The sequence below is a fragment of the Sceloporus undulatus genome, chromosome 2, assembly GCF_019175285.1.
Source record: "Sceloporus undulatus isolate JIND9_A2432 ecotype Alabama chromosome 2, SceUnd_v1.1, whole genome shotgun sequence".
Classification (NCBI taxonomy): domain Eukaryota; kingdom Metazoa; phylum Chordata; class Lepidosauria; order Squamata; family Phrynosomatidae; genus Sceloporus; species Sceloporus undulatus.
The window spans coordinates 208379838-208392202 of record NC_056523.1 but is presented as its reverse complement, the minus strand read 5'-3'; the positions used below and the strand labels follow the sequence as shown (position 1 = coordinate 208392202).

General features: G+C 39.6%; 1 protein-coding gene across 1 annotated transcript in view; it reads left to right on the top strand.

The window, feature by feature from the left end:
• Nucleotides 1-12365, top strand: part of GRIN3A (glutamate ionotropic receptor NMDA type subunit 3A) — a 168303-nt gene that overhangs the window by 76549 nt on the left and 79389 nt on the right. The window contains exon 2 of the mRNA XM_042455849.1: nucleotides 9685-10289. Coding sequence (XP_042311783.1) covers nucleotides 9685-10289 — 605 coding nt within the window. The remainder of the gene's footprint in view (nucleotides 1-9684; nucleotides 10290-12365) is intronic.

The window sequence follows — 12365 nt, the reverse complement described above, 5'->3', positions numbered from 1 at the left end:
GCAGCTGTGAGAAAGTGAAAGGCAGAGAGAAAGAAGGAGAAAGTGAGAGAGATGGAGAGTGAGAAGAGGACAACAGAAAGAAAGAAAGAAAGAAAGAAAGAAAGAAAGACAAAAACAGTGGAGACTGCTCATTGAAAGAAACTGGGGCACTGCCTCCCTGATGACTAGAATGGATGACAGAGGCTAGACTCTGCCCACTCACTAGAGAATCAAATATGATGCTTCTGAACCAACCTCTGAACCAACACAATAGATTGTTGCTCTGTTCAACTAGGTATTAATTGTTGAGGGCCTGTATAGTAGTGACATTGTAACAGAGAAGTAAGAAGACCAAAGAAGATGACTCCACCATTGTTGACTTTGGCTTCCCTTCTATTGTCCAGCCTGCGCTATCACTCTCAACATGAATCAGCACCCACAAAATGGATGAACTCACTCATTTTTGTCTCTTGCCCTGTCCCTCACTGGTTCCAGTTTCACCCATCACCTGCAAGTGGCCTCTCATGGAGTTTTGGCCTTCAACAGAAAAGTGGTTATCCACTCTTGTTCTAATTTGAAGCTGGATTAAATCCAAAGAAACTAAATAACACTATACACTGTGCAGTCTTAACATTGGTAATCAATCAGTCTAATGAGTTTGATCCAAAGCCTATTTATGTAAGTGGAAGCACTCCAGTGACTTGTGATTCAAATTTGGATACTGTTTTCTAAGCTCAATGCATAACCTGAGTAACTGGGAGTATGCTATTATACCCCAATGTTCATTTTAAAAGAAAAAGTTAAAGGCTAATGGAACTAGGTGTGATAATCTCTTTAATATCCAGCTTAATGTTAGGAAAATATAAGAATGCTATTGAAAAGGGAATTACTGTTCATTAGGATTTATTTCAATGTGCTTTAATTTCTTTATGATACATTTATGATGTGAGTTATCATCCTTGATGACAAGTCTAGGCCAATATCTGCTTGATATCAGAAATACTATGAGCCTTCCATGTTTGTGGCTTTGATTTTCATGGATTTGCTGTCGAAAGACCTGCTGTCTATATAGTAGGTTACTACCTATACCAGACTGCTGTCAGTTGAAAGGGTACATTTACTCAGTTGAAAAGCACTGATGTTGTTGAACAGATACAATTAATGTGTCTCATTCTAGGACTGGACAGTGGGATATCAGTCTTTGCAAATTTCCTTATTGGGGTCAGGAATTAATAATTTAACCATTTTTTTCCTCCCCACTGAAAGAAAATCTTGAAAATGATGCTGTTTCCAAGAACTATTTATAATTTGGAATTTAGTCCATGAAAAGTCCACATATTTGAGGGAGAGTGCATTGTGCAGAAATGTAGTTCTCAGTACAGAAAACCATAGTTACTGAGCAGGAAACATCCTTTCTGTAAAGAAAAATAGCATTAGATGATTTTTCAAGCAAAGTGAGTGTGAAGAATCTCATCTGTCCAAGTTTCTCATTATCAGGATTTCTTGGCACTCTAGAATCTCCTTTTTTCCATTGGGGATTCAAATATTTATGCATATTCTTTCAATCTCGAGACTATACATCTTGCATTCAAATGCTTCCCAGTTTTTGAAGCCCAAGGAGTAGTTTTGGATAGGCATTGTTGCTGTACCTAGCCTATCTCACCAGGGACCCATCCACACTACACAATTATAACACTGTTATTCTTCTTTAAATGTCATGGTTTCCTCCTATGGAATCCTGGGAAGTGGCAGTTTAGAGAAAGGGATCCAGAATTCTCACCCAGAGAGATCTAGTGCCTCATCAAACTACAAACCTCAGAATTCCATAGGATAGGAGAATCATGGTGTAACAATTCTGTAGTGGAGCCTTGGTGGTGCAGTGGTTAAATGCTGGTGCTATAGCCACAACATTGTTAAGTTCAATCCTAGAGGATCAAAGTCCACTCAGCCTTCCATCCTTTCATAGGTCGGAAATATGAGTATCCAGCTTATTGGAGGCAATTGGCTTACACATTGTAAACTGCTTGGGGAGTGCTAGTGATATAGAAATGTATTTGCTATTGCTACTTGTTATATAGTGTGAATTGGCCACAGGTTTTTGCATTGAGAGGTGGCCCAAAACAGTTTGTTGCTAAAAGCTAGTTGGGCTGGCATTAAAAATTTCAGGCCTTCCACCACACCTGAGGGCAGCACAATAGTTTGGGAGTATAGAGCAAGTTGTTTGCCATACACTTGTCTTTCCTGCAAGAGAGAGGTATAGCCTCTCTCAGGAGAAGGAGCCATGAGCTTTGGTCCTCCTCACTTCAACCTCTGTTGCTTCAGTCAGTTGCTCTTGTCATGAAAGCTCTACCTACTTTTCTAAACAGCCACAAGACAGGGCCTTTGCAGTGATGGCATACCTTTTGTGAGGCTCCTGTGTTATGTTTTTGATGCCAGATGAAGTCCATTTTGTTCTCTCAAACAAACAAACAGATTTTAAGTAACTATTTTGATGCAGTCCTCATTTGAGAAAATTGTACAACCCTCCAGGTGATGTTAGACTGCAACTCCCAGCAGCTCTGGTCAGCATAACCAGTTGCAAGGCATGCTAGGAGTTGCAGTCCCACAACCTCTGGAGGGCTGTACTATTTCCATCCCACTTCAGGCCTACTGTATTATTTTATTTGCTGTAGGTTTTGGTTGGGTTCAGTTATGTGCTGCACAGTTTCTACCTCCTATGTTAATTTATTTTGTGTTATATTATCTTGTACTATTTAATTATTGTTCTGTTGTGATTTGCTATCTCAAGGGTGTTTTTATATTGCACATGTAAACTGCACTTTACTCTTTGGGAGGTGCATGAGTCCTCTCTTCTTTTGAAACTGGTGACCCTTTTACAGTGTATTCTGTTCTGTTCTGTTCTGTTGTTTCATTGTTGTTTCATTATAGTTTGGTATCTCGAGGGTGTTTTCAATGTATTTTTAATGTACTTTAATGAATTATTGTGAAGGATGAGGAACCCTGCCCTCATTTGTAATTGGTAAACCTACTCCACTCCACTTTGACCAGATTGCTTGAAAAGTTGCTCCTGTACCAAAACACAATCATATTTTAGTGCCATGCATGTAAATAGCTGTATGGGGTTGCTATATCAACCATTTTGAGTGTTTATTTCTATTTTGAAAAGATAATGCTCTCTGCAACTCCCCTTTTCATTTATTTGACTTATCTATGGTCTGGGCTTATTCTTCTTTTGAAACTTTTACTGTGCTTCAGAATGGATATTTCAGAAAAAAATATTCTCCTCTTCCCTAAACCTCCACAAAAGAATAGCTATGGTGGGATACAGAAAAGAGTCAATTTAAAAAAATAGTTCATTTTCATTGAGTTCAGTTCCATGCCTTGATTTAAGTTGGGATAAAGGGTTCTTTTCTTGCTACCTGTGTTAATTCGTCAGTACCAGAATGTATGTGCTATAAATTACTGTTGTTTTAGATTCTGAAAACTATTAATAACATAAGTATAATGTTCCCTACTTTATTACCCAACTTTCTAGGTTATGTTTGCTTTTGACCCATGATCATAGACATGTCTCAGGACAACATACCAAGCAGCTGATTAAATGAACTTTCATCCATGAACATTTAGGCCATAATATGTGTGTTAGTCTTTCAGGTGCTACAGGTCTCTGTTGGTTTTGCTGCTCCTCCACTGGAAATTTAATTTAAATTAGATTCATTTTGAAATCCATGGGGTACCCGAGAAAATACAAGTAAAAACCTTCTCTGTTAACTAATTTGTCATTTTAGGTTCTTGATTTATTCAGCTGTTCAGTTTGCAACTTCATTGATAGTTCCTCCAGGGAGCAATCAGCCTTTCCAAGGCTGGTCACTTATATTTCAACTATGACCATGGGGAATGCATGATCCATCAGTCCTATTAATGCATTATCGTAAATGCTGAACCCTCCATTTCTCAGTTGAATAGATCTGCAATGCTCTGTGTTCTGTGACTTGATCTCTTTGCCAGTGCTTCAAAATGCAGAGTTCATTGTTAATCATCTAAGCTAGTGCAGCATTAATCTATTGTCTCTCAGGTTGCTGCTTAGATTGCCTTAAAACATATATATTCAAATGCAGTATTTATTTGGGAATTAACATAATCTGTGAAGCTTTTTGGAGTTATATGAAAGTCATCTTTTCTATCTGGGTGTCAGATATATCACAAAGAGATTATTAATTACTTCTGTATAATTATGCATAGGATTCATGAGCCTCACACACTTAGCGTACCTTTACAAAAGTACCTTTACTGCACCATCATCAGTGTCACTGCAAGAAATGTTACTGCTTCAGATGAATAACAAGTTGCCACCCCCCTCCCATTCCTAGAGCATGGAAGTAACTAGTTTGTCTAATAAGTTGTCTGGGTACCTAATCACTTTTTGGAAAACTGAGCTGTGGCTGAGTTACTTTTTGCCCATAATGTCCATGGCTGTAATTCACAACACTTCTGCAGAAGGGAAGGGAATTGTCTGATTGTTATTCATTAGTGGGTGGGTATGCTCACCCAGTCTGATCAATGGAAGAGGATAGGTGAAGGATCACATGGATTTGCCCCTTGGGGTGGAAAAGACTGTCAAAATAAAGTGATTTCCAGCCACTTTGAAGGCAGGGTGTTTAGATGATGCAAAAGTGGCTGGAAAGTGAACCAAAGCCATGATCTGTGGCTAAAATCCATAGCAAAAACAATCCGGGATGGTCCAGCTCAAGGCACAATATGTGCATCTTTGAGCCTGCATATAGACACCCCGGCGTGAATGCAGGGTGCAGCAAAGCAAAGAAATGAAAGTGCAACAACTCCAATGGATGTAATTACAATATACACACACCAGACAGTCCAACAGGGGGTCATCAAGTAATGAGAGGTGACGGGGGCATGTATGGGGGGCCTCCATGACTGCGCTTTGCCAATGTATCACTCAGACACCAATACACTGAACCAGCAGAGGATCGCCTGTGTGACTGTGTAGCTCATCAAAGGGACAGCCATGGAATGGGATGGCATTTGGTTGGACGTGTGAGGTACTTGGTTGCAGGCAGTGTGTTTGTGCAATGGTGTGCATATATGGTGGGGACGCAACAAAAAAATTGCCTAGTGACTTGATGCTGTGCCATGCGGTTGGACTGTGCTTATTCTGCCCACCTTGGGAGTGGTCCCTGCAGGACTGAGTAACTTGTTCCTGCCTGTCTGTTCCTCCCCAAACTGCAACTAAAAATAATTGTTTTATAATGTCTTTTGCATTTATCTCAGAACCTCCAAGGGACAATATTTGAATTTGGGGAAACAAAGAGCGTACACTTGCACTTTTCTAGTGTCATAATAGCAACAATAATGATAACTTCTTAGTAATAAGTGACTCAGAGATTTATCTTTCTGGACTGTAATAGCAGTACAGTGCCCCCTTGCTATCTGCAGGATATCCGTTGTGGACTCCCCTGTGGATAGCAAAAAACATGAGACCTTAAATCCCGTTCTTTTCAGTGGGCATGCACTCCCACTCAGGCCACTGCATGCGCATAAATCCATTGAAAAAATAGGACTTACCATCCACGGAAGCTCAAACCACAGATGGCAAGCCTGCGTTTGGCGTGGGTGCACTGTAATAAGTGATGGCTTGTGCTGTGATCAGGGTGATGAATAAAGTAACTAGTTCCTTTTTTAAAGAGTAACATTCCAGATTGTGACCACTCCATATGCAAAAGATGACTGGATGAACTGGCAATTCAATTTTTCTTCAGGACTGAACAAACCTTGCCATGAAACCCAATGAGTTTGCCTTAGGATCACCGTAAGTTGGAAATGACTTGAAGGCACACAACACACAGTGATGGGGCAACATTTCCACAACTCTTCAAAGCAGCAGGCTTTCTTAGAGAAGGCAGGGCGGGTTGCCTAGCACACAGCTTTCTCTTCCAGTGCAGTTCTTTCACTGTTGGCCCATGGTCTGAGTGGGGGAGAGGCATATAACTATACTACTGCACATGCCCCTGATCAGACTATTGTGTGTTAGTACCTGATCTGTCCAGCAGTTGCTACTTAAACTAAACATCCTACTATGTCCATTGGTAGGTTTGGCCCCGACAATCAGCTATCGTAGTTACAACATCCTCTTCTTTTCCTTTTAGTCCTTGTTTGCTTTTCTTAAGTTGTCAAACATCGTTCATAGACTCAATCTGCTTACAGAAGAGAGCCTCACAATCAGTGTGTGGCATAGTCAGATGAATGCTGGGGACCCCGAAGGTCCATCACTACTGACACCAGCATTCTGCTTTAAAATAATGGGGATGAAAAGTAAGTGGAAAAGAAAAACACTTGGTCACTGCAACTACTGCTATCTTCAGTCTTGCCGTAGTACTGGGCCCCAATCCAAATAGCCCATCTCCCTCTAATGCTCTATTGGGGCTTAGAGGCATTCTGAAGAAATGAAGATGGCAACAACTGCAGCTGTCTAATTTGGCTCTTGTCTTTTCCATCCCAGTTTAGACTTCTTGTTGATATTGTTTTTGTTGTTGTTGCTATGTGTCTTCAAGTCATTTCTGACTTGAGGTGACCATTAGGCAAACCTATCATAGGGTTTTCTTGGCAAGACTTTTTCAGAGGAGGTTTGCCATTGCCCTCTCCTGAGGCTGGGAGCATGTGACTTGCCCAAAGTGACCCATTGAGTTTCCATGGCTGAGCTGGGAATCCAGCCCTGGTCTCCAGAGTCATGGTCCAATTCTCAAACCACTACACCATGCTGGCTCTCTTCTTTTAGTGTTACATCTTATTATTGTGGCCCATCTCTACTACTGCCAACTGCCACCCCAGGAAACTAATAAGCTCATCCCAGGCCTCATCACCTTGCCCAGGATCTTGTCATATCTAGCACCGCCTCTATAGAACTATTAAATCATTGGCTGTATTCACACATACTAACAAGCCATGCTGTGGTTTGTTGAGCTCTAGCTTTGTTGTGCCCTCTTCTATTTACAAGCAGTGGTATGTTAACTAATATAATATTATCTTACATTTTGTTATTGGTTTATGGACTCTGGCTTGCTTAAGCTATGGCATACAGCAATGTCTAAACACACAATCATGGTTTCTTCCTTAGCTTCCTACCCTGAACCAAAAAAAAGTGACAAAAGAGCATGAGTGTAACAAAATAGAAAAGTTGGGAAGGAAAATCACAGTGTCTTTGGTCATCTGTTACATAATTCAAGAATTAAATCATGGTTAATACAAGCCATTGCTTATTGTGGCATGCAAATACACTCATTCCCAATGTACACTTAAGGCTCATTCAACAAGAAATAAACTTGTTGAAAATTGAATAGCAATGTTATTCCTTCTTGTTTGTAAGCTTCTAACAGTTTGCAGCAGCCATCTAGAATATTAAGTAAAAATTCAATTCATACACCACCAGTTTAATACACACGGAGAGAGAGAGAGAGAGAGAGAGAGAGAGAGAGAGAGAGAGAGACTTAAATAGTTGGTGAGTATACCATGAGCTCTTTGAGTAGCAGAGTTTTAGAAATTATAGCCATCAACACATTTAATTCATTCTATAGTTAAAGTAAATAATTGATATTACAAGATGTGTTTTGATTGTGATAGTCTTATCCATTTAATTAGCTTGCCTCTCTGCTTATATAAAGAGGTTCTAAATGCTTAGAGGAGAAGAGGAGAGAGGGAGAAAGAAGGAGGCTGAATAAATATCCTGAATTGCAGTTTTTCTTATCACACTCTTGGGAATTACACAAACAGCTCATTACAAATTGAACGGGAATACTGCTTTCTCCTATCACTGTGGATTAACATGCTGCAAACTGTTTTCTTGTTAATAAGGTTCCTGATGTGGCTTTATGCAGAACATGGGCATATTTCTGATTTATTTATTTAAATCAGAAGCATATGAACAAAATGCATACAGTTTCTCATCCTGATGTTGCACACATGATTGCTGTGACCTGTGAAAGTCTGTAGCCCAGGTAGCCTTGCAGCTTGCTGTATGGACAAAGCATCAATGGAGGAAGAGATTCCTCAATCCATACCCCCCCTGCCTTGTGGTCTGGATGATGTCAGGGGGTCCAACCACATGCACTGATATCATCTGGTTCCAGTTTGAAGCACTGGCTGGAGGCTTTTCCCCAGGCACTCCAGTAAATAACCCTCTTCCATCTCAGCTCTGGGAAGCTGAAGGTGCTTCATTCCATGTCGCTATCTCCTAAAGACAAGGAGAAAAGTATTCTCAGGTTATGCTTCCAAAAAATTCTGGAACTCCCTGCTGAGAGCAAATCTGCAGACTTTGAAAGCTTGCATGGTGTGATTTGTGCATTTTGCATTGGTTGGTCGATAAAGGTATCACTCTTTCATGGATTTGGAATTTTGTTTTATTTTGCTATATGCCCAACATGGCTACCTCTGAATATGTTTCTTGCAAGCTCCTGCCAGTAATGGATGATAACAGTAGAGATTCCCTTTTCTGGCTGAGAGGGGGATAGGAGATATGAAGAATACTCTCAAAATGTCTTGGTTTTAATGAGAGAAGTCGTCTCCCATATCAAGTCTGTCTGCTGAAATATCTTCAGGCTAGTTTTTGGATAGTGGTATTTCTTAGCAAATTACAGAAATTTCAGTGAAATCTCAGCCTCTGGCATGAGAACAACACAAAGAACACTTTGCATTTTCACTGAGGTTTCTGTAATTTGCTAAGAAATATCGCTATCCAAAATTCTCATCTGTCTGCCTGAAGAGAGGACATTTTTGCATCTCTCCCTCAAAATGAGAAAATGAGGGTCATCCTGCATTATTTAAAAAAAAATAACTTCTATGAAACATCAAACATGTGACATTTTGATATCTAATTGACTATAATTGCCAGAGTAAAAAGTATGAGACTTATTTTGTAATGGAAGCAAGCAATCTAGAGCAAAGATAAGCCATAGTTAGGCTGAGTGTCGCTTCTCTGAAAATCTGAAATCTGAAATGTTCCAAAATCCAAAACTTTTTCATGGATGGCTGAGATAATGACACCTTTGCTTTCTGACAATTCAGTGTACACAAACTTTGTTTCATGCACAAAATTAGTTAAAATATTCTTTGAAATTGCCCATGTTTGGCTATAAGGTGTATAGGAAACATAAATAATTTTTATGTTTAGATTTGGAGCCCATCTCCAAGATAACTCATGATGTATATGCAAATAATTCAAAATCCAAAGCATTCGAAATCTGAAACACTTCAGGTCTCAAGCGTTTTGGATAAGGTATATTCAACCTGTAATATTGGTTGCTGCAGTATTGTGACTGATTGTGGAGTTTTGTGATTGATTTCTCCAAGTTCAAATGTGCATGTGATGCAGTTTCAATAAAAATTAAATGTTAAAATGGCAATTCTGGAGTAGACCATGCCACCCAATGAGGCTAGTGCTATTAGGCAGCAATCCTATACACATTTATTGTGAAGTAAGCCCCATTAAATTCAAAGGAATTTTTTTCTAAACAGACACACTAGGATAGTGCTGTAAGGTGAATTACATCCTCTTTTTTTAGGAATTTGGGTATTTATGTCAGCAAAAGAGTTGACAAAACAATTGTAGAAACTACCTTACTTAAATGTCCCTCCTCAAACCTCCTATCTTTGGGCTAAATCTCTCTAATCTATTCTCTTCTTGTTTTACAGAACCCCCTTCACCTACAATTGAGTTTAGAACGCTCATTGAGCTTTGATGCTGATGTCACTTTCTCAATCTTGGCCTTGAACAACTGGTATAATTTTAGTTTGATGGTATGCCAGGAAGAATGGAACATCACTGATTTTCTCTTCCTCACACAGCAAAGCTCCAAATTTCATTTGGGATCCATTATAAATATCACAGGAAACCTCACATCAACCAGTGACCTCTTGACCTACTTGCAAGTTCATCTGGAGAACATTAAGGATACAACATCAACTGTGGTGATGTTTGGGTGTGACATGGAAAGCACAAGGAGGATTTTTGAGATAACCACCCAGTTTGGGGTGATGCCTCCTGAACTTCATTGGATTCTTGGGGATTCACACAATGTGGAAGAGCTGAGGACAGAAGGCTTGCCATTGGGTCTCATAGCTCATGGGAAAACAACACAGTCTTTTTTTGAAGACTACGTCCAGGATGCAATGGAGTTGGTAGCTAGAGCTGTGGCTTCAGCTACAATGATCCAGCCAGAATTGGCACTTATTCCGAGTACAACAAATTGTTTGAACACAGAGGGAAAAAATCTCACTTCAGGACAGTATTTATCAAAGTAAGGTTTTATCTCCATTCGTTTTTTTTCTTATGACTAAGATAGATATTGCATATTATAATCATTGTGAATACTGAAATTCCATATGATAAGGGGTGAATGAAAAACGCTATATGATAAACAGCCAGTGCTTTATCAGTGTAGTGGTTTGAATGTTGGACCAATATAGTGGTTTGAGTGTTGGACCAGGACTCTGGAAGACCAGAGTTAAAATCCCCACTCAGCCATAAATATCCACTAGGTGACCTTGGGAAAGTCATCCTCTCTCAGTCTAACAGTAAAGCAGCAGCAAACCTCTTCTGAATAAATGTTGCCATAAAAACCCTAGGATAAGGTCACTAAAAGGCACATAACAACAGCAATGATAAAGGGTCACATAAACCATTTTCAGCCACTTTCGTCAGCATGGTGGTCTCCAGATGTGTTGGACCCCAACTAGCATAACCATGGGAGATGTACTCAACACGTATGGAGGACACCATGTTGGAAAAGGTAGACTTACAAGATGAGTGATGACATATGGAAAAGTGTCCTTTACTACAACCGAAGATCTGTCTTGGGGTACATCTACACTGTACCAATAATACAGTTTGATGCCACTTTAAGTATGGTAGCTCCATTTGTAGAACTGCCTTCCATGGGTGACTAGACTGGCCCCCTCACTGCTGGCCTTTCCCTGACAGGCAAAAACATTTTTATTAAAACAGGCCTTTTAAGATCTGGCAGGCTTGGTTTTATTGGGGGATGAGGGGGTTGGTTTTAGATTACTGTTTTTAACTTTGTATGTTTTAAATTTTATATTTGTAATTCCTTATATATAATTTTTTTATTTTAATTGTTTTTAGTGTGTTTTATATGTGTTGTTCGCTGCTTTGGGTCCCACTTTGGGAGAAAAGTGGGATAAAAAGAAATTAAATTAAATTAATTAAAATCTTACAGAATCCTGGAATTTGTAGCTTTACATGCTCTCTCTGCCAAAGAGTGCTGGTGCCTCACAAAACAGGATCCTAGGATTCTGTAAGATGGAGCCATGACAATTAAACATGTGTCAAACTGCATTATTTCTACAATGTAGATGTACCCCCAGTGATTTAAACAATGAGTTTATATCTGTTGTAGCACTCTTCGTTGCAAAATATGTAAGGCTGTCTTCTATTCTTAAGGGTTTGTTTTTTGCAGTGGAACACATACATTAGAAACCATGTGATGAGACTGAATTTCTGCTAATGCCTAATCTTGATCGACCTTGTTACAAGGCAAAAAGCATCAGGGTTTGAAAAGCCCATCTCATCTGTAAATTATGGTCGTTTAACTATACTGTTTGGGTAATTAAAGCACTGTGTGATTTGACTTGCTGCCCATTCTCATTTGCTCATTCTGTACTAAACTTTCTGAGATAAAGACAGAATGACCCAGTCACCAGTCTAATGAATATGGAATAATTTAATTAGCCTACTAATGAAAGCTGACTGCTTTGACTGGTGGTGTGATATCTGCAAAAAAAGCACTGGAATGTATATAGGCAAAGGGTGAGGAGTTTGTGTCTATGAATTACTGTGCAGATTATTTTTTAACATGTGCAGCTGTTTAAAGTGTGTACCCTTGTAAAGTGTGAATGAGGTACCATGTCATAACCAGCTGCAGTTGTAACCCTTTTCAGACATCCCAGGAATGAATGCAGGGTGGAACTACAATCACATCAGCATACGTCCAATGGCATTCACCAACAATAAAGACACTATTTCTGCATGCAAAAGCAGGAAGCTTAATAATTACAAAAAATTGGTGAATGTCAGTTGGGGTTGCCAATTTCCTGCACCACACCCTGGAAAAATGCTGCACTTGGACATGGGAGTGAAGGATAGTAACAGTCTGGCGCATCAACAAGGAATAAAAGGAAACAGAAATGGTCTCTCCTAGGGTCTTATTACACGGAGGCTTACCATGGTTAAAATACCGGCAAAATGCTCCAGGAACATGAAGGTGTGATAGACAGTTGTGCTTCTGAAGTATCACTGAAGCATCCCCTCGCCTCTCTCATCAGCAAAGCATTCACAGAGCAGCCATTTCTTCATA